The 23,800-nt window shown below is 34.3% G+C and overlaps 1 protein-coding gene across 5 annotated transcripts in view; it reads right to left on the reverse strand.

Annotated features, from left to right (window-relative positions):
* The window catches only part of CBLB (Cbl proto-oncogene B), a 234,641-nt gene that overhangs the window by 107,638 nt on the left and 103,203 nt on the right, over positions 1-23,800 (reverse strand). For all 5 annotated transcript variants that reach the window (XM_037835057.1, XM_037835056.1, XM_037835053.1 and 2 more), the window contains exons 4-5: positions 19,098-19,244; positions 1,822-1,978 (exon numbers count right to left, since the gene is read on the reverse strand). In XM_037835057.1, coding sequence (XP_037690985.1) covers positions 1,822-1,978; positions 19,098-19,244 — 304 coding nt within the window. The remainder of the gene's footprint in view (positions 1-1,821; positions 1,979-19,097; positions 19,245-23,800) is intronic.

Raw genomic sequence — 23,800 nt, forward strand, 5'->3', positions numbered from 1 at the left:
AGTGTATTAAGGTCACTTGGACTGCTTTGAAATGAAATAGCTTAGAGAAAAATATGTGCACATATTATGTAGCAGTTTGGATAAACATTTAACCCATATTAAGTTGTCCTCATACCCTTAAAATATAAGTCTGAGGCATTCTAGCATTTAATATCCACACTAAAAAGTCATACAGGCGATCCACAGAAAATGCAATCTTTATAGAATGAGCAGTTAAGGTTTCATGTAAAAAAATTACCTTTCCTCTCTTCCTTCACTAGGTGAATTATTAAAGTATCTTTGTGTCATGTTAAATAAATGGAGTATTTATTCCATATTATCAGGAGACTTTAAAGAAAGGAGAGGTTCCATTATAAATGGACACAATTGTTTTTCTAAAATATAATTTAAAATCCCTGAGAAAACATATACCAAGGAAATAATAATGAAACAACTATAAAAAGTGAAAATAAGCAAAAGCACACATTCTGCAGACAACCGTGTAATTTCTTACCCTAGATGCACAGGTAGAATTATGATTGTGAAATGTAATAAAGTAAATGTATACTATTAAGTATTATTGACAAGAGTTAATTTGTCTTCTGTTAACAGGTCCTTTCATAAATTACAAATTAATCCTACGTAATCATGTTTTCTTACATAAATCAGTCACCCCAATCCTTGTGGTCTTGTGCTACACAGAGTCATAAGTCAAAGAAGCAAAATTCTTATAACAAGATAAACGTGAAAACCAATACCATATTCTAATATTTGTTGAAAGCATGTTTAACCAGAATAAATCTTACTTTTGACTAAAGTAATAAAAAATCACGTCAGAATAACCATGGTTTTCTGATCAATTTACTGTACTTTATAATTTATATTACAATCATAAAAACTGTAAGTACAACTCCTTCATTTTGTGACTACTTGAACTGAATCCCATAGATTACATAAAATTTAGTGACAGAGGCAAACGCAAATTTCAAGTGGTCATGATCAGAAGAATTCCATTGAGACACGCAAAAAAACCCAAAATAGAGCATCCAGCTTTTATCACATGACAATACCTGCTTCTGTAGAGTTATGTGAGAACAATTATGGAGGACTGATTAAAAAACAAAAACCAAAACAATAAACAGGGCAAGAATGTTCACCTCAAAGTTGTCTATACTAGGGGAAAAAAAAAAAAAAAGAGAAAGAGGAAAGAAAAAAAATCTAAACTTCCTCAATCCCCAACGAGGATTTGTTAAATTTACTGACACATAATTCTGATGAAATATTATGTAACAACTGAAAATTAAATTGATGGAAGATATTTACGGACATGCAAAATGTTCCTAACATATGACTGAATAAGAAAAATAGGTTTCAAAAAAGCACACACCACAGTATAATCCTATACAGAACAGTTCGTTAATTCTAAGCTTACTATTTCGCTTCTCACCTAACAAATGTGAAAGGCAAAAGGGAGAAGCTGGAATACAACTCTAGCTACTGCATTCCACCAACCCTTTAAATGTTGCATTCTATCAGTTACTGAACCAAAAAGATCAACAAAGTAAAGCGAGAAACTACATAGGGAGTTTAAAACATAGGTCCTTTGCATGGGCCTTCTCAGAGCTGACAAGCAACCATTAAGCTCAGTGTCTCATGCTTCAGCTTAAACCAAATGACTCATTCGAAACTTATGGCAATGACCAAATTATCATAATTTGCTTTAAAATTATAGACTACCAAGAATGAGACTATGTTCTATAAGTGTTTGAGACAGACAGAGAATGAGAGACAGAGAGAAAGACACTGAGTCTGGATGGCAGATTAAGCAATTATTAAGCTTACCTGAAACAGCCTGGTAAAAATATCAAATTCAAAAACTGAAATGTAATCATTGCAAGTTAAATCAATTGTTGATTTTAGAGCCATTGCTTCCAAGCCAGAGCTAATCTGATGGACCTCATGAAGGCACTGTCTGAATACTTTCCATGGTACAATAGTTCTGTACAAGAAAAAAAAAATGAATAACTTAATCAAATATCATTTAAGACATACCTTCTGCGAACCAGCACAATTCAATCATAAAATTTATAATATAATTACATTTGTATTAAAAGACAAATAGTTGAGATATTGTTCATAATTTAGAACATATGTAATGGTTCTGCTAACTGGATTATTTTCCATTTGCTAAGAGTATGATAAAAATCTAAACCAATTTTTCTCTCAAAACACTCCTTGACTCTCAAGACATCTCTAGAAATACATGTGAAAGAAGGTATTAGGTCAAAGTCTTGTGAGTCATGACCTCTTCATTTGTTTATGCAAGGTTAGTTAACTCTGAATAAAAGTTAAATTCTCCTCCTCCATTTTCTTAAACTAGTTACAAAATGATGGACCCATATAATGCTAGAAAGTCTCTGTTCATTGCACAGAAAGAGTATTGTATATCCACCTTTTCAAGAAAGCTAAGGTGGAAAGTCATCAAGATATTTCTGCCACCATTCCAATGTTTTCTACAGAGATTAAAGGCACGTTATCTAACTTTCCCTTTTAATGCAACTACTAATACAAAGGGAAATTTCATTTTTTAAACTAATTACACTGGCTATATTATGGGAGTTTATGTATTCAACAAATATTAATTTATATTTATTAAATATTATGTATGCAAATTTTGAATAGTAAAATCATGTACATGGTTCAAATATCAAAACAGCAGAAAATGGTATATCCAGGGGAAAGTATCTCTCTCAACCGATCCTGACTAGTTTACAACATTCACCCTCATTCCCCCAGGAAAACAGGTAACACCCATTCCTCATTTTTTTCTGCTAACACTCCTCCTTTTGGAATGTGTAAACTGCCTATTCCTGAACAGGTGAAAGAATGAAATTTTTAATTATAGTTTTCATAAAGGGACAGCAAAAGGGCTACAGACACTCTCTTTTAGGATTACAAATATTTAAATCTTAGGTTTCCCTTTACCAGTGTCTCTTGACAAATAAAAGACCAGACAGAATGGATTAAGTGTTTGTGGATTTCCTGCCTGGACTCCTCTTAATGTCAATTGTCCTAGTGAAGCAACATGATAAATGTATAACTTTCATATGCACTCAATAATTATATACTGCAGTGTTATCAAACTTCAGCATGTATCAGAATTACCTGGAGTGTTTAACACAGAGAATGCTGAGCCCCAACCCTAGATATTCTGATTCAGTAGGAATGGGGTGAGGACTGAGAATTTACATATCTAACAAGTTCCCAGTTGATACTGCTAGTTTGGGGGGCACACTTCACCTACATCTACTAACCGCTAAGGCAGCGTACTGAGAGTTACTATAATTGTGGAAATATAAGATACCATCTCTGTTCTTGAAGAACATACTCTTTTGGTGGAGAAGTAAGACTTGAAGTGCTAGCTGATGGGATACATAAGCAAGGGCTGGAGGAATTTGGAGGAAGGTCTGTGGGAACTGGAATAAACAAATGGTGAGACAAGCTTACAATACCATGATACATTCATAAGAAGTTTTAGTTTTGATGTACCATGAAAAGAAAAAAAAATGAGTCTTAATAACCCAAAAGGCCTTTTTCTACTACGAAAAAAAAAAACAGGAAACCACAGAGGACTGAAGAGAAACACCACATCAGATGCCATTTAGAAGAAACACACGTCAGACTCTGATTAAGGTTAACAAAATGCTGCTGTTAAAAAAAAAATCACAAGGAAAAATTTTAACAATATTAAAATGCTACTGATTTATGATGAAGTATAAATATGCAATTATGCCGTTTCATTATAGTTGCCACGAAAGTAGCATGGTTAAAAGGGCATTTTCGTTTTCCAAGATAAAGTTTCATACATTCAACACACAAAAGGGACATACATGCATCTTCAAAATCAAAGTAAAGAAAAAAAAATTATTTGAAGGCCTACCGATTTAAGAATGGTATATTTTATCTTTTGTATGGAAAAGTTAAGGGAAATTTGTTTTGTGTATGAAGTATATAATGTAAATGTTTTGAGACATGGTCAGTATCTACTACCATAAAAAGTTTTTCGTCATCCAGTATTTACAGTGCCTAAAAGCCATAACTACTTTGAGCAACCAATGATTTCTCAGACAGATGTGCAGATTTCTAAAATTTTAGTCTAACATACCACTCCAGAACAACCATTTACAAAGGGACAAGTGCCAATATAAATGAACTTTGTCACAGCTCAATTGTGATAAAACTAAGGTCCAAATAGGCATTTACTGGAATCATAATTAAAGGCAGTAATAGAGATTAAGAAGAAGGGACATTATTTGGCTAACTTACCATACTCAAAATTTTGTGTAACAGATACCTTTGCTTTGATCAACTGAGCAAAATACCCACCATGGAGAGGAGGGTGAGGGTGGGATGGTGGTAGTAGTGGTGGTGGTTGATTTCATCAGTAAAAAAGACATGTAGTACAATGACTTCTTAAGAAAACAAAAAGATTGTTATAAACCTGTTGCACTAAGGACTTGAACTTTCCAAGGAGGCGTGCAAGTTGCTGTCACATTCTTTCCTTAGGTGTATGGGGCACAAAGGGGAATGGTAGAGTATGAATTTTCATACCATGATTAAACCACAGCAACAAGATAGAGAGATGGTTTCTACTAGCCCTTCCCCTAGAGATAGAAAAAAATGAGAGAAAATATTGAAGAGAAATTCTTTTATAAATACATAGAAACTGCAGAGTACTGGCAGAGACCTTTGAAAACAAAAGGGCCAAAGGCAAGGAGAGGAGAAAGAAAAGGAAGAGAATATAAAAGGAACAATTCAGCATCAAACTCTCAATCCAGACATTTTATTCTGTTCTATTTGCCACTTACAATTATAAACCCCTCTAACTGCAAGTCGAATTAACTTTAAAACCCACTGGAAATGACAAGTAACTTTCAATCCACAAAGAATGGAATACAAGACCAATGGGTGCCAGGCACCTGTAAGGATGTGATTTCAGGATCTTTAGACTTGCAATAAGAATAAGAGACACCATTTATTAATGACTTGCAATCTGTTAATCACAAAGTTAAGTACTTTATATATTTTTTTCTGAATCTGTCACAGTAGCATCATGGGGTGAAAAATATATTTATCCTCATGGTACAGATAAGGAAAATGAGGCCTAGATTAAGTGATCTGTCCAACAAGGACTTCCTGTGTGCCAAGCATTGGCGCGTTCAGAACAGAGATCAAAATAAGAGACCCCATCCAAAGGAGAGTTATCATCTAATAAGTGGGAAGACTTGTAAATAAATAATATTTATTTATTTACAAGTGCAAATATGCTACGTCTGTCGAAGAAAAAGATGCATGTGCCATGGGAACCCATTGGGTTGGAGCACCTTGAGGACACAGATTGTATCTTCTTCATCTTTGCCCAAGACAGATAGGTATGCAAGTAAAATTTGTGTAATTAAATTAAGCTATGCTGAGGGAAGGCAAGAGACTGTCTCGTGGAGGAAGAGCATAGAGATGTCACTGTGCTTCCACTAACCCACTACGCAGAAATCTTTTGATGACTTTAAAAAAAGTGAGAGTTCTGTTCATATAAAGTAACAAGAGAAAAAAACTTAATAAATATACATTATAATTCCATTATTAGATAATATAATTGGTCCTAGTCAGTCTACCTACAAACAAGAGGAACTATCTTCTAAAGTCTTGAAAACTAAATGCCCTTCCAGGAAAAGTAGTATCAATCTGATGCACAGAAACAATATTGACAAGGGTGTCAAAAGGTCAGGAATTGACAAATCACTCAATATTCCAGGCTTGTCTCCGGCTGTATAAAAATGGAGGCATTTTAAGACAAAAGTAAAAGGAATGGAAGACAGAAAACATCAGGAGATTGATTTAAAAAAAAAAAAAAAAAAAAAAAAAGGTAAAACATTTTCATGAAACTACTAGTTCATAAAAGGTTATGGGTTTTATTTTTAACCGATGTGAAAAAAACAGAAACATTCCATACCGCAAAGGTGTGGATATCAACAGAGGGTGTTTGCAAATAGGAGTGTTCATATACTTCTGGTGTGAGTAAGAATTTACACAGTATTTCTAGAAAGCCATTTGGCAGCAAGCTTCAAAAACCCACAGACCCAGAAAACCTACTTCTAGGCATTCCTCCTAAGGAAAACACTTCAAGAAAATAACTACACAACAGTTCAAAAACTCATCCATTATTCTCTTCACTATAGCACTGTTCATACTGCTGCAATATATTAAAATAAATTAAAAACTAAAAAAATAAATGTCCAATAGTATGAATAGGATAATTTATAACATATGTATAGATTGGAATATTTACAGCAATTAGAAATTATAGAGGAAAATATTTATTGTTATGGAAAAGTGTCCAAACTATATTTTAAAATGGGAATCGCCTTTTTAAAATTGCATGTCCTTTATGACCCAATGTTAAAAACTACGTAGACTGTCTGGAGACATAAACACAAAATTTTAACTGATAACTGGACAGTTGTAACATTATAAGTGGGTTTTATTCTACTTTTTGGGTTTATCTGTGGTTTTAAACTCTTTCTACGTTTCTAATATGTTCTAATGGATTAAAGGAATAAAATCATACTAAAAACTTTTAAAATACACTGTTCAATCACAGAAAGAATCAACTAAAAACATAAAATAGACGAATACATATTGTATATGTAGGAAATACAAAAGAATTTACAGAGTAAACTCTGAGAAATAATAAGAAAATTCAACAGAGTTGCTGGATAAAAGGCCCAAATACAAATATCAATTTTATTTCTATACAACAGCAATACAGAATTAGAAAGTAAAACTTTAAAAATATTGACCTTTGCAATAGCATCTAAAAATATCAAATAAATAGGAACAAAGCTAACAAATAATGTACAAGGCTATAACAAAAACACATACATACACAATCAGATATATAAAAGATATATATAAAATATACATAAATGCATTGGCAGACTCAATATTATAAAGATGTCAATTCTCCTCAAATTGATTTACAGATTAAATACAACCACAAACAAAAATCCCAGTAGGAATTTTTGTAGTATGACTGACTTTAAACTTCATAGCGAAATGCAAAGATCTGAGAACAACTCAGACAATTTTGAATAAGAACATTTGTAAGCTTATGCTTTTTACATTAATTAAGACAGTATAGTATTGGCACAAGAATAGACAAATAGATGACACAAAACAGAAAATTTAGAAGCAAATGCATATATATATGTACTGAATACACACACACACACACACACACACACACACACACACACTTATTATATAACCATAGTTATATGTGAACATTAGTGAGGAATGGATAATGTTTTTGATAAATGGTGCTGGGTCAATTAGAAATCCATATGGAGGGGATCACATTTTGACCCTTATGTCATACCATACATAAAAATAAATTTTAAATGGCTCTTAGATCAAAATACAAAAGGTAAAACAATAAAGGTTTTTAGAAGAAATATAAGAATAACTTCAAAAATTTGGAGCAGGCAACAAAGTTTACACAGGACCTGAATTGCTCAAAATACAAACAAGTTAAAAACTTGTGTTCAAGACAAGAGCTTAAGAAAATGAAAAGAAAGCCAAATATCATGAGAAATTACTTGAAATAAATGTATGCAAAAAAGGAGTTTTATTCAGAATGCATAAAAACTTCTAAAAATCAGTAAGGACAAACAACTCAATAAAAGTTGGGCAAACAGTTTTCACACACACCACACAAAAGGAAATAAAAATGTTCAATAAACATACAAAAATGTACTCAACTTAGTCACCAGGGAAATGTAAATTAAAAACACAATGAGATTCCTCTCTACCCCACCAGAATGGGCTGGAGGCCACATGGAGCAACAGGAACCTGCAGGCACTGTTTGCAGGTTAGTAAATTGGTACAATCACTCTGGAAAACTGCTTCACAGTCTACTAAAGCTAAAGGTATGCATCAACTAGGGAATAGCAATTCTATCCTAGACATATACCCAACAGAAATACCTATGTATCTATCTATATGTATAAAATGTACACAACAAAAGTTTATAGCAACACTATTGATAATCCAAAAGGCAAAGGAAACTATCTCTCAACGACAGAACGACTAGGTAAAGCATGTAAAGTTATACAGTTGGAGCATGCAGAATGAATAAAATATGGCTACATACATGACAGAATTTCATAAACATAATAAAGACTGAAAGTTGTCAGATATAAATAAAAAAAGAGAAAGATAATGAAATTTGTATGATTTCAACTATGCATGATTCCAGTGATGCTAGAAGTCAGGATATTGTGGGCAGGCAGTACCTGCGTGGGAACCTGACCTGGGGAGGGGGGGCATGTCCGAGGTGAAGCTAAACGGCTATTACCTTATCTAGGTGGTGTTTACACTGGTATGTTCATTTTGTGAAAATTTCTCACTGTACATTTATGATTTGTGCACTTTCCTATATAGAGTAAACTTTATATATTAAATTTTATTTTATATAAGAATACAAGATTTAAAAGAAAAAAAAATGTGAGAATGGACAAAGCATCTCCATTATGCAAACAGGGAAAATAACACATTTGTTGGTTTTGTTGCTGCAGTGGTTGATGGTTGTTTGAAATCTATTCTAGCTCAGAGATGTAAAATGTCATTTTCACTATAAACAAACAGAAACTATTTGCTCTATATGTACCCATCTTACTTTTAATTTCATCCGAATTTTAATAGAAAATTCACCTTGGTCAACAAAGTTATGTTCAGTGATACTACCTTTAAACTGAGGGATAGTGTTATTCAAAAGATAATAACATATTCGTAATGTATTTGCTTTTGATTTTTATTATCAGTACCAAATATGGGTACTGCAATTCTTACAGTATATTGACATTTTGTTAACAGCTATTCCTTACATCCAATCTTTTGTTTGTAATGACTATATTTCTTAAAGGATGTGATAATAGAATAGATTTTCATCAGACTACCACTGCTCTTCCATTATTAAGGGAGAAATACTTTTTTTTTTTTTTTAAGCACAGAAAAGGCATAAACAGTCTGGTCAAATAAAGTGTGTAACAATAACTCATCTTTAATAGGATAGTAACCATGTTTACCAAGGATATTCATAATTAAATCAAACCATATTCCTCATAAATGAAAATTCCTCACACTCACAGAGAAAGACATAAATGTTGAGTATTTGTGAAAGGTTTCTTCCCTTTGTCAAAAAGTTCATAACATTTTCTCTACAGTGTAGACAAGCATTATTTCTCAGTATAGTGGACAAATATCATTCTTATTTTCACATTCTGAAACTTAAGTCTAGAGTCATAACATTTTGTACACGATTCCAGAACAAGGAAAAAAAGCTTCTTTTAGTATTATTCCTGATATCCTCAATAAACTCATTTATGCGATAGTTTTCATGCTTTCTAACTGCTTTTCTCACATCCTAAATTTTGAACATAATAAACAATAAATTTATTGTATTCATGAAATTATACATAATTCTATTTATTTATTTGCTGGCTTTGGAAATAAAGTTTATTGGTAAGAGGGATAGAGAGAAGAGCTGTGAGTACAATTAGTAAAATATGTAAAAATTTCATTTTTTATTTTACTTAGTAGCCACTAAACATAGAGCAAGAGTAAGATTCTGTTCTTAAAACAATGTTTATTTGCTCTTTTTCACTGTTCTTCGGTATATTTTCTCTGAAAGTTCAATAATATTTGGTAAATTCATGAGACACATGAGATACAACAGCTCATGGGTCATAGCAAGATGCCTTTTATCTGCTGACATCAGATTAAATTAAATTAGGAGATTATAAATCTCGAAATTAGAAAGTACTGCCATAGAAGACCTTAAATAAGGCTTTAAAATGATCTTCTCTTTAGCACTAAGAGTACAGCCTCTCTGAACAAACAAGCAAATTAACAAATTAGTAATAAAACAAAAATCCCTATAAATCTCTCTACACAGGTCAATTAAGTTTTAGGTGGTGCCTCCTATATGGAGAAGTTAAACTGAGGCAAAAGAAATATACAACGTTCAACACCACCTGTAAAATTCTGGCTGGAAAAGCAGTATACAAACTGTTGTGCACAGTAAGTCCCCCCACCCCAAAAAAGTCATTTTAATAAGAGAAACTACTGATAACTGCAGAATAACAAAGCAAAAGCAAAGCCATTGTGGGAAAATAATTATTGTTCTTTATCCTGTTGATTTAAAAAATAATCAATATTCAAAATAAGGAAGAACAAAAAATGAATCATTAGCAGTCTACTAAGAAAAAATAATTCCAAACATATTAAAAAGCTTGAGTTACTTTATTAAGTTACAATTTCTCTCAAGAGAACATGACTGTATAAAAAACTGTAAAGGCTTTGAGATTCTACCCTTCTTTCAAGCTAACAATTCAGCCAAAGTTACAGTTTCATGGGTGCTGGAGAAACCATGAGGTTTCTGGGTGAAAGCCAAAGGACTTTATTGCTCACAGCAAGAGCAGTGATCAGAACAGCAGCATTTTCCTGCACTTTTTTTTTCTGAGCCCTATGTCCAACAGCGTAATATGAAGAGCAGCAGGTGACACCTGCACAGGCAGTGGGTTTGTTTCAGGAGAGGATCCTTGAGCTTAGGGAGCCTAAATTTTTCTAACAGGCAACAAGCATGCCTGCCCTTTGATCTGGAGAGAAACACTATCTCTATCTTTCAGGGCTTAAGCAAGCATGCACTTTGCTCCAGAAAGAGAAACTCGACCTTTCAAGGTAGAAACATCTTGCAGAGAAGGAATGGAACGTTCGATTAAGAACTAGGATGTCTGAATCCTGACATACATTACTAAATACTTTGCAAGACATTAATAATTTGTCTGGATATTTTTGATATAGGGCATCTTTTTAAGCAAAGTATAATTTCATTTTAAAATAGTTTGAAATAAACAGCACTATAATAAAGTTGTGAATCATTATTTTGAAACATTTTCATAAGTGTCATATCTTAAGTTCCAACAACATTACCTGTTCAGGAACTACAAAAGAAGTACAGTATAAGAATTTCTGAGAATGAGAATATTAGTGGTTAAAAAATTCGATTTCAATGATTAGGGCACAACTGATCAGCTGACTAGAATTAAGAAATGGAGAGATGTGCAATATATATATAAAATAGGACCTTGCAAGGAAAGCTTTTTAAATGACATTTTAGAAACACAATGTCTGGAAGTTTTAGTGTCAGGCTTAATATTCAGGGTTATTCAGGAAACGTTAATGGTCTCAGCAAATGGCATTAATGTATTTTCCTCATTTAGCAGAACAGGAAAAAAAATGTTAATTACTTCCCAAATGGGGAGGGAAAATAAGTAGTCAAAATTTGGATACAAATGGGTTAGACTTCAGGGAATAAGCTCACAATTTTATTATTATAGATTTTAGCAACTTCACTATAAGAAAATATATTCTCAGAGTCTCTGTGGCTGGCTATAATTGGCAACATGTTGGTAAGGGACCAGCCACAATAATTTAGCTACTCAATGCAGAAGAGAATCTAATGCACAGCAAAAACACAACATACCTAGTCACTGCACACCAAAAACTCAACACACCTACTCAGTGCACAGAAAAAAACCAACATGCCTTTTCAGTCCACACAAAAACCCAAGACATGGAGCTTACTAATCCTTTGGTAATAAAGGAGACATGCAGAATTTTAAAATGAGGAAAAATTAAGTTACAAATTCTTGATATTACTACATCTAATGAAAACTAAGTCTTTTTCTAGTATGTCCTCGCAGTACCATTATCTGATTCATCTCCCTTTCTTTAATTCCTGCCTACCCTTGGCTTCTATAACATCACACCCTCCCAGGTTATTTCTTTACTTTCTGGTGATGTTTCTACCTCCTTAAATTTCCTCTGTGCACACTTCATTTATCCCCAGAATCCTTTAAAGTCCTCTTCATTCTCAATTCACCTTCTCCATGGTTTGTATTAACTGGTCCCTTGGTTTCACCATTTATTTCAGAAATTATAAACTCAAATACCTGGGGACCAGGCAGGTAATATTAATGAGTCAGGTCCAGGTAAGGATTATAATGTGTTGGATTTCATATTCACCCAGGAAGGTTCTGGGTATAATGGGGTTTTGCATATAAATTACCCAGAGTGATGCAAGCATCCTCATGAGCCTGACAGTTGCATTTGTCAACGAAAATTAATAAATCCATTATTCAGGATTATAGATCAGTTTGCAAGCTCAGTTAGTTTGCGTTCATGCTCCAAACATGCTCTTGTTTCTAATAAAATCTGGTTTCAATAATGAGAACAAGAACCTACACTATGGTTATTTCACTGCGAAAAACGTCACCTTTTAAAGAGTTCAGAGTAAACGGGAGAAGGATAAAGAAACCAAAAACAAAGGGAAAACAAAAAAATATATATGAATGTTATTTGTGTAATCTTGAGGTTACTGCATATCTTTCTTCGAACTGTAACAGCCACCATACACAATTCGGTCACCACTCACATCATTCCTCACTGAATAGATTCCTAAGCTTCTTTTTCAACATATATACATATATAACATACATATACACCACATATGTATCTACCAGCTCCTCCATACAACCTCAGGGCTCCTGTGACCACTCTAGTAAACAACTGACTTACTATTTGTGACTTTTCTTAGGCACTTTTTAACAGTACAGAACCAGTTTTAAATATTTATCATCTTTGTATACTCTTTCTTCTTCAACTTGAATACATTCTGGTTATAGGTTGAAAATTGTAATATGGTATTCCGGTTTGCTAATGCTGCCGTTAGCAAAACACCAGAAGTGGACTGGCCTTTATAAAAGGGGTTTATTTGGTTACAAAGTTACAGTCCTAAGGCCGTAAAGTGTCCATCAACAACAGGGTACCTTCACTGAAGGATGGCCATTGGTGTCTGGAAAAACCTCTGTTAGCTGGGAAGGCACATGACTGGCATCCGCTTATGCCCAGGCTGCATTTCAAAATGGCATTCTCCAAAATGTTGCTCTTGGGGCGTTTTGTCCTTTCTTAGCTGCAGCTGCTCTTCAAAACGTCACTCTCAGTTGCTTTGAGGTCCTTCTGTCTGTGAACTCCTTTATACAACTCCAGGGATCCAATTAACACCCACTCTGAGTGGGCAGGGTAACACCTCCATGGAAATTATCCAATCAAACCTTTTACTCACAGTTGATTGAGTCACATTTCCATGGAAACACTCAGTCAAAAGGTTCCAACCTAATCAACACTAAATACGTCTGCCCACATAAGACTGCACTGAAGAACATGGAGTTCCAGGGGACATAATACATCCAAACCAGCACAAAATAAGGCTGTAATAAATATATTAATCTTTATTTTCCCTACTGATAAAAAGATACTTTCTTAAAAGAAAAGGCAAAAATAGGAGTTGGCTAAAGAGTAACAATCATTAACTAGTATTTTTGAGTTCAATTTTAGTTTTTTTTCTTTCTAAATTTTCTACTGCCACATTTTTCTTCTAAAGTCCTTAATTTCTATTTGTGCATCCCCTCTTTCTATTATAGATAATTAATATTCCTTTTCTTTGACTAGCAGGAAAACTGATCCAGTTCATACGCTAGAAAAACATATATCTCACCCACCAGAAAGGTACAGAAACCACTGTCCCTTCTTTCTTATTAAAAGTGAAGGGAAAATACAGGAAACCAAAGAAGGTCCATACCACTTCCCCAGGAAATCAAAGGTAGCAGAAATTATCTGAGATATAAATAGATCATTTTTTTTCCCCTGGTAAGCAGGACAGTTTCCTATGTTCTACCCTACTTCTGTTTAGGGATACAAACAGTTTAGAAAACTTTTTTGGGGGTGGAGTGCTTTAACTTTTAAATTGCTAGGAATTGTGGAACATCCATCATACAAAATCTAACCTTTCCCCTAGAATTAATAATGAACGACACTTAAATGGAATTTGGAGAAAGATTTAAGGGTTTAAATTAGCTAATTACTTTGAACACAGAGTGCTTACTGTGGGCCAGACACTAAGTGCTTTATAGGTAGGCTTTAGCTCTTTTAACCTTCACAGCAACCCTAGATGGTAGGTATTATTATCATCACCTTTCACAGATGAGGAAATTGATACATGGAGAAATTAAATTGCTTGCCCAAAGTCACAAAGCTGGTTAAGTGTTGCACATAGAACTGAATACAGCCAATTTGGTTCCAGAGGCTGTACCTAACCACTGGGTGTGCTGCCTCCCAAACAAGAAAGGAAGAAAGCAAGCTCCCTCTATCTATCTCACACTTACAAATGTTCACTCACAGTCCTCTACTTCACAAAACTCATCTGAATTAAATTAACAGGTCCTGAAAGACTATGTATGAAACACTGTCCTGATCTCCTTTAGGAAATACAAAGACAAACAAGCCTTAATTCATGGAGCTTAGAGTCAAATGGCAAATGACTCTGCTTTTACTAAAATGATAGAAATAATAAAAGCAAAGGGTAAGCAAGGGCTTAAAGGAGTTTAAGAAGTAAGAGTCTAGGAGTAACAATAAGGGAAAAGCTGATGAGGGAGATGAACTTTGAGGGATTAGTACAGATTTGTAATCAGAGATTTGTAAACAGATTGGAAGGAACAATTTGGGCAAAGTCATAAAAACCTTTAATTGTTGATGTGTCAGAAAAGAGCTAAATCAAACTTGACTGAAGAACAGAACATAAGTAAAGGAAGACAGGGCTTAATGTTAGAAAAAATATGCCCATGTAATCATACATTCAGCCTCCGATTACTGAGTGTCTGTTATATAGTACCCAAAGGACTCATTCAATAATCATTTAAAGAAAAATGTTTAAAGACTACATTGAAAAAGCATTGATCATAGAGTTTGATATGTAATAATTGTAATACATGTGCTTGTTTTTACTAATTTTTAGCATAAAAATGGCATTAAGGAGCTTCACAGTCAAGCAGGAAAGGCTCACATAGTAAACATATATTCAGTAATATAAATGTGACAAGCAAAAGTACAAAAAGAACATAAAGGAAGGAGTAATCAAAACTGTACACGTGTGATGGTATGTATTAGGGAGAACAGCCCAGAAAAGGGGACTTACGAACTGAACTTGAAGAAGGGAGTCAAAATGCTAGGAAGACAGAAGAGAAAAAAAGGGGAAGAGGCATTCCAGGGAGTAAGAACTGAAAGAATTAATATTTAAAAAAAAAAAAAAAAAGACAAAGTCAATTTGTAGATAATGCAGCCACTGCAAATTCTGAGCAAATACTAGACATCATCCATCCATCCACCTATTCATATAGCCTGTTGCATTTCTTAGTGCTCACAGAATCCAGGAAATGTGCCAGGCTCTGAGAAACAAATATAAGCCACAATCCCTGCCTTCAAGGGAGCGTCTAGTGTACTGGAAAATGCAAACATGTCAGCAGTTCATAGTGATCCAGTATCACAGACTTAAGCACAGGCACCTGGCAGTACACAGTAGGAATATTCACCTTGGACTGGGGTAGTCAAGGAAACATCCAAAGTGGCACACTGGGTGGGGCATGGGTGACTGGCTTCCCAAGAAGTGGTTACAATTTAGGGAAACGAATACACTGGGGTGTGAGAAAACGAAGTACATTAGGGAATATGGGTAGAGTGTTGAGTAATTTGTTTCTTTGAGGATGAGCTGAATACAAAGAAATGGAGCTGGAAAAAAACCCTTCCTAAGGCTTGCAATCTTAATGGGATTTTAGACTTTAATTCAGAATCAGTAAAGATTCATGGAAGCACTTCACGCAAAAGACTGGCACGATCAGCTCTGCTTTTTAGAAAGCTCACTGGCCTTACTAAGAAGAACAACTGGATAAGGTATTACTGAAGCTAACAGACGAGTCAGAAATGTTGCAGTAATCCAGGAGAGAAGTGAAGAGAACCTGAATTAAAATAAGGGTGGGGAGGAGAGGATACATAAGAAGATTCAGGAGTTAGAATCTATGGTGCTTGTTGAATTATAATTCAGTTACAAATTTATGTCTAAATCTCCTCAATGTCAAGAAGTGCACAGCATTAGTAGCCTGGGTACTGTTACGTGACTTGCTAAGTAAAATGACTATCACCCAGAGCACAACCACATCGATATGTTTTACTTGTTAAACTGCTAGTGCTATATCTTTAGAGCCTTATACTCAGTGTTTCTGGATTATAAACCACTACTCTGAAATGCGAAGACTCAATGTGGTATTGGTTTCATTTTACAGAATTTACCTAGACACCTTTACTCAATACTGTCACTTCTCTTTTCTTACATATTTCTACTATCTCCTGGTCAACGAACAAAGAACACAAAAGGCAGGATTGAAGGATTGAGAGTTTAAATGAATCTGCATAAAAATCTGACTGATGTAGAACTTCCTAACCAGTTTGCCAGGACACACTATTTGTTACGGATCCTTTCTGCCCTCAGGACAGTCCGAGCCTCTTGGCCACTACTAGGGTTGGTCCCTGAGCAGACAGATGGGCTTTGCCATGAATTCAGAGAAGTTGGGAAGCACTAAAATGAGTCATTAGGCATAGGACACTTGAAAGTCCTTTTCATCTGCTGCCTATTTTTATGAGGTCTGATTCCAAAAATTGCCCTTAGGGGTTCATCCAAGTCCTTTTAACAATACCTTATTCCCCAATTTATTTGAATCTTAATGTTTTGTTCTTGTTGATACGGTTCCTCTTGTAAAGAAAGCTGTAACAATAATCCTTAACCTAAGAGCTGCTTTATAAAAACCATAATTTGTTTGGCTGTCTTTAGAGCCAACCTCTCAATGTTTTTGTTTTTGGAAACAATGTAGCTTTCAATTTTATAGGCACTAGCTAACTCAAATGTAAGCATTCTCACAGGGCCTCATTGTGCGTGAGATAAATTTACAGGAATATTTCAATATGAGAACTAACTTACCAGAAAAAACAAACTATATTAAAACATAATTAAAATAAAGAATTCAGCCCTTTGAAAGGGTACATCATTTCATTTGTTCACTCATCCAATAAAATATTGTGAAACCACTAAATGCAAACCCATGAAGAACATATATCAAGGTGTTTTCTCCAATAATCTAATAAACAAATAATTAAATTTGATGACTTAGGAAATATCTATAAATTCTAGAAGGGGTTAAAGACTAAGTAGCTTTCTCAGGTAAATCTAAGCAGCTTTCTCAGGTAAATCTGAAAACAGTACACAAAGTAAAAGATTTGGGAGTTAGGGAGCATATTTACTGGTATTTCAAGAACGCCCATTTGATTTAGTAGCGATTTCAGTCGTGGCAGTTCAACAGAAATTTCAGCCCCTTGATGGCTGTGGTTTTAAATAAAGGGAAATAAAGATGTCTCAAAAGCACAATTTTCTGTGGCCTGAGGTGCCAGCAAAACAAAGTCCTCTCAATAAATGTGTGAACAATCTTTCCATCTTTTACTGACCTTATGACAAGTAAACAAAAATTTTTAAAAGCACCAGAATTTTCAATTTTCAAAGAGAAATACCACAGACAATTTGACCTATAGATTTTTTTAAACTTAAGATAAAGTTTCTTTTGAAGGTTACCAACTGGTTGTACCAACCTCACAAGTGTGAATACATGAACTGCAACTGCAGGAAATCCTCAGATCTTACTCCCAGAACTAGGCAAACCCTTTCTGCTTTCTATCATTTACAAATAATTAGTATACTCTTAGCTGTTATTCTAATTCACATGAAGATGAAGCCTTTTTTTTTTTTAAATTCCTCATCTGTGAATGGCTATAGGAACATTACAAATAGCTAGATAGCTGGAATACAGAACGTCCACGTTAATGGACATTAGTATTTCCTCTCTTAATACCTATGAATAATTCTGAATCCATTTTAGTACAAGAAATGGGAAATAGGCATTAACATTTTCTAATCCAAAAAATTATGTAGCTAATAAAATGTATACTGCTCAATGTAAGCTATATAAGTATATTCTAGTCATGGTGGTAGCTATAGAGAAACACAATACTTCACTTTAAAAAAAAGAGCAATATTATAGTTAGTTCATCAGCTGTCATTGCATTAAAATTATCAAAACTATATTCTAACATTTTAAATGGCTAATTTCATCTGTTAAGAGATAAAGACAGACCCTTAAATGTGGGATTAAAACAATAATCTATGCATAAACACACCCTCTTCCTCCTTAATTCTCAGCCAGGCTTCAGCCTATATTCAAGGACATTCTGAGGGTACTCTCAGATCAAAGGTGATCCTTAAAAGGCTAGGGAGGAAAGCATTTGCCTCCTAATGCTTAGTTCTTGATCATCTTAGTGAGAGATTCCTGATAATAATTTTACAAGTTTAATTTATTCTGGCTTCAGACATTCAATTCTTATTATTTACCAAGATCACATGAATTTGCATCTGGACAGGAAGTATCCCCACGCACCCCCCCCCCAAAAAAAAATCTTAATCCGGTTGCATAATGCAACTTTGTGATAAAATTAACCTCATTTCTGAATCTTGTTCACACATGCGTGCTTTCTGTGCGATAATACAAAGAATGCTACGGCCTTCTCCCACCTTAATTTCAGATCTTAACCAAGCTCACATACCAGGTGGATTCCATTGGTCTACCATCCTGAAGCAATTGCTCCCTTTTCCGAATACTCATAGCATCTTATTTATGTTATTTTAAAATATCATCTCTTTTTGACTTTTATTTTATATATGTTTCTTACGTGTGTACTAAATTAAAAGAAGTTACAAGCTTCTCTTGAACAGACTCTATCTTATAAACTTCTTAGAGTACACTATGTAACTCAACGAATGTCTAAAAATAAACACATGCCATGTAAACTGATATTTTCTTTGTAATACTATAAAACTATCCAGTTATAAAATGTTGAGGCATACTTTTGGTGCCCAAACAGAAAAATTACAAATTAAAACACTTACCCAAAACACTAAAGTACATTGTCAAAATACTCAAGTAAAATCTATACTATACAAAACTGGAGGTGGGACTAGGTCACCTTTCAAAGATGTATCCAAAATATAAACATGATTTTTACTTACTTGTCTCCAAAAAACTTTCTCCAGAATTCAGCAGCATCTGCTTTTGTAATACGAAAATTATCTCCCTGGAACTGACCATTGGGAAAGATTGCTTTGATTTCTGCCAGCATGTGACTGAAGATGAGGGACAGTTTCGTGAGATTTCGTCTATAGACACAAGGGGAAAAAGTGAAGGGAAAAATTAAATATACATATGCAAATAAGTTTTAATGGGGATATATGTTAAGACAAGTAAAATTACGCAAAGTATCAACCTTGGTCTTGGTAGTCACCGATAACACAACTCAATAATACCCCTAAAAACAATGTTCATAACAACACTGCATATTTAAATTTCTAAAAGACTATTATTTTATTATTTATTCATATTCACTTAACATAAACTTGGACAAGATAAATTGCATGACTGCACTGAACTCATACTTAAATTGGAGAGTTGGACATCTAAAAAAATTCATAATCCAATATAAATGCTAAATACAAAAGATGGAGTAAACTATCTCTACCTGGAGGAGGAAGGAAAAATTTGCCATCAGAGACATTCTAGGAAGATAAATATTTGACACCTTAAAGACCTGAAGTGGAAGGGGAGGGAGGGAGGTGAAGAAGGCATTTCAGGTGGTACAAAGATCATGAATGGCATAGAGGTATGAAATAGAATTAAGTGTATAATATCTATCTTCAGCATGAAAGAGCAGAATAGAAGGTGATGGGAGGAGAATGTTTGGTTCAGGCAGGACATGAAGAGAAATCTGAATCCATGGGCACTTGCCACTTCTACCTAAATCAAATTCTCTGATGATGAGTTCCAGATATGTATATATTTTAGAAGTTCCCTATGTGATTCTAATGTGCTCCTCTGGTTAACAGCTAATGATACAGGGAATAGGGAGCCAAAATGGATTAAACAGAGCAGAGACATGATCAAACCTATAAAGAAAAAGTTGTTGGTAGTATGGAAAATGTACTGGAAGGGAGGGAAATACAGGTGTCCCCTCTGTTCTAATTTCCATGTTAAGTTCTATGGATGTTGACATGATTTAAAATATGAATCATACTTCAAAATAATACTATCACCTGCAATCCTTCCAAATATTTCATAAGTTTGTAACATGAATTATGTGCGAATGAAGCAAAAAATACTAAAAACCTTTTCAGTTTTAAACTTGCTTCTTTACAAATCCTGTTTATTTCACATAGGTACACATATAAAATATTTCTACTCTGAAGCTCTTTTTTTTTTGAGGAGTGGGTGAGCATTTGCTTTGGGTTTCAAAGAAAATATAAAGAAAAACTAATTGGAGAAATCCATCTAATTCGCAATGCATATATAATCATAACATGTTTCAAGAGACCTTTAACATTAAAAATCACAGTTCTTTTCCCCATTTTTACTGGTGTTCCTGTGTTTAATGATTCTCAAGCAAAAAAAAAAAAAAAAAAAAAAAAAAAATTTTCGGTGCCAGAGACCATATACTAAGTACCTCTCAACAAGGTCAACGGGTGTTGTGTTCACTCTTTCTAAAACATTTATAAAAGGAATGTATAACTTCCTAAATAAGTTGAATATAGAATAAATGAAGGTACTCGTGACAAGTGGGAAGAGTACAAAGAGAATATAGAATAAATGAAGGTACTCGTGATAAGTGGGAAAAGTACAAAGAGAAAGCAATAAAGTATAAAGTATTCTATATCTAAACAAATTCATCTCTATTGGAAAAACAAAATATCCCATTTTTATAACCTATATTTTCTATAAGATTTACAAAAGTGGAGGAGGGGTGAGCACTTAAGCCCTTATTTTAGTGCTTGACCAGCTATAACAAACATTTTACAAGATCTTATGGTCATATGTGATTGTGCATCACGTTCTTGGATTCATCTGCACTTCTGCACAACTCAAACTAACTCAAGAGAAAAGCTCCTGTAATTAGTTCAATCTTTGACATTGACCCAAATTTCCAATTTATGTCAACACATCCTCCTTTTAGATGACAGTAGATAAATGATATTTAGTATTAGAAATTAAGAAGTGAACTGTTACACTATATCAGAAGAAAGACTTGTGGCCAAAGGCAAATTACAACACTCACTTTTGAGATTTGAGTTTAAGAAAAAGCATAAACCTGGAAAAACTGCAATGAAATTAATTTCTTTAATTATGCTAAAAGGTTACTTTTCACCAAAACTTCCAACTGATCATACAGAGGGAAAAAGAGAAACAAGACGGCAATAAGTAGGATGAACCCACTTTCTTAATTTTCTCACTGGTTGCTCTCTATCCCCTTGCTTCTTTGTTTTTTAATCATACACAAATGTTTTTCATTTTCCCTTGCTGATTCAAAGTCTGAAGCACAATGCTAATGATCACTACCCATCCTGGATGTTGATCTACTAGCTCTGCAAAGACTAAACTTTAAACTAGAAACAGCAGCACTTTATCACTTTACAGTCTAAAAATTATAAACTCTAGAATCCATATTAACTCTATAAGTCATCATTGCTCAATTCTAAAAAATGTGTATGTTCCTGTAAGAATCACCAGTTTTACTTCACTTTTGGCATAAACTAAAGCAAAGAAAAAATATATGTTGCCTCACGACTTTAAAGAAAATTAAATTCATGTTATTAAATATATTTGGATGCATCAGTTATATTACCTTATTTTTCACATATAACAGAAGTTTATGATATATTTATTTTATATTTAATTTATATGTATATATACTCATATATGTAAATAATTATTTTGGAACTCTATAAGATTGATCTAGAAAGGCTGCAATCCAGATCAACACATGAAAACACTTTACAGTTAATTCCTCTACCTGCTGTCATTTAAATGTATTACCATAGCAAATAAGTTTTCTTTTATATGATTCTCTGCAGTTTCTTGTGTTTTCTATATTTAGCTACACCATGTTTTCTTTAATTCCCCACCCCACTCTGCATTCCTAGGTATCATTTTTTTTTAAAAGAAGTAACATCCAATTTTGAAAATAAAGTATAAGAACACAGCTGTCTCTAATCATCTAGACATGGGGGGGAAATGCAACAACTCTATATATTCTTTATAGATGAAATGTTCTTTCCTAATATGAAAATTTTCCATACTTAGCTAATTTTCCCTAAGTTCACTAGTCATGATTTCCCCACATCATAAGACCAAAAATGATGACGATGTAGTAAAGGATTTGATGCTTACTAATTAAGAATGTTTCCATTACTAAAACTCTTGTACCCCAAAACAACTAAAAAAAAAATGTTTTTCCACAAAGAAAAGGCTCAATAATCTTATAAAAGTAACTTTAATTAATTTTACAAGGGATGTGGCAACTGTGTCTTTCACTAAAATACTGTATCTAGACTAATTATTACCACATATCTTCCATTAACCATCACAAGCTGAACCAAAACAAAACCATTATTTTGTCTGGGATTTTGTTTACAAGAAATAATTTGAGAATAAAAGTGTTTCAAAATACCAGGTAATCAAAAAGTACCCTGTACTGCAAAGTCCCCTTGAGGGACTGGGGGGAAATGTGGAGCTATTATTAAACTTTCACACCTAGGAAATTCCTGATATTCTCTCAAGCATTAGGACTCCCAATTAATAAGTCAAGCCCTTGATCTTGGGGGATCTTGGGGCTTGCCCTTATGAAACTTATTTCTGCAATGGCAAAGCCAGACCTGCTTATAATTATGCCTAAGAGTCACCTCCAGAGAGCCTCTTTCGTTGCTCAGATGGGACCTCTCTCTCTAAGCCAACTCTGCAAATAAACTCGCTACCCAACTAGCTACATGAGATGTGACTCCCAAGGGTGTAAGTCTCCCTGGCAACGTGGGACATGACTCCCAGGGATGAGCCTGGCCCTGGCATCATGGGATTGACAATGCCTTCTTGACCAAAAGGGGGAACAGAAATGAAACAAAATAAAGTCTTAGTGGCTACGAGATTTCAAATAGAGTCGAGGGGTCATTCTGGAGGTTACTCTTATGCAAGGGTTAGCCAGATATTGCAAACTACCACAGTATGTTAAGCCCCAACCAACAGTATTCCTGAAAACCTGAGGGAGTGCCCTGGGCTCTGTCTAAGTCTCTATAAAAGTTTTTTCTTGGTAAGTTTATTTTTTTCAGAAACTTAAGGCCTCCAGATTGATCCCATGCCAGATAAGCCCTGAAACCCAGAGGTCCCAGCCTCTCCAAGAACATCAACCAGTTTCATTCCTCTGTCCCATAAGGTCAACACCCCTTCCCAGCATGAAGAAGTTAAAATGGTCATTGCCCAGATATCCCTGAAGATTGAGAGAAAAATCAAATCAGAGGGAGGAGGTGTAACTGAGAAATCAGGATTTAACAAATGACTGTGACTACTGACTCATTATACCTATCTTTTTAGTGTCTAGTGTTTCAGAATAGCCAAAATGAAATATCTGAAGTTGCTGAACTGAAATCCAGTAGCCCTGATCTTTGATAATGATTGTATAACTATACGGGGGGGGGGGGGGGAGTTAGTTGCCTGTGTTTGTATGGATCTACTCCTGGATGTGTTGCTTTGTTCCACTGATCTATATATCGATCTCTGACAATCTTAGTTAACCCACCTCTACTGTAAGTCTCAAAATAGGGTAGGGGGCAGTACTAGTGGTCAATAAGGGTAGGTGGGGGAGGTGAAGTTTCTTTTTATTTCTTTTTCAGGAGTA

Source organism: Choloepus didactylus, chromosome 1, assembly GCF_015220235.1.
Source record: "Choloepus didactylus isolate mChoDid1 chromosome 1, mChoDid1.pri, whole genome shotgun sequence".
Lineage (NCBI taxonomy): Eukaryota > Metazoa > Chordata > Mammalia > Pilosa > Megalonychidae > Choloepus > Choloepus didactylus.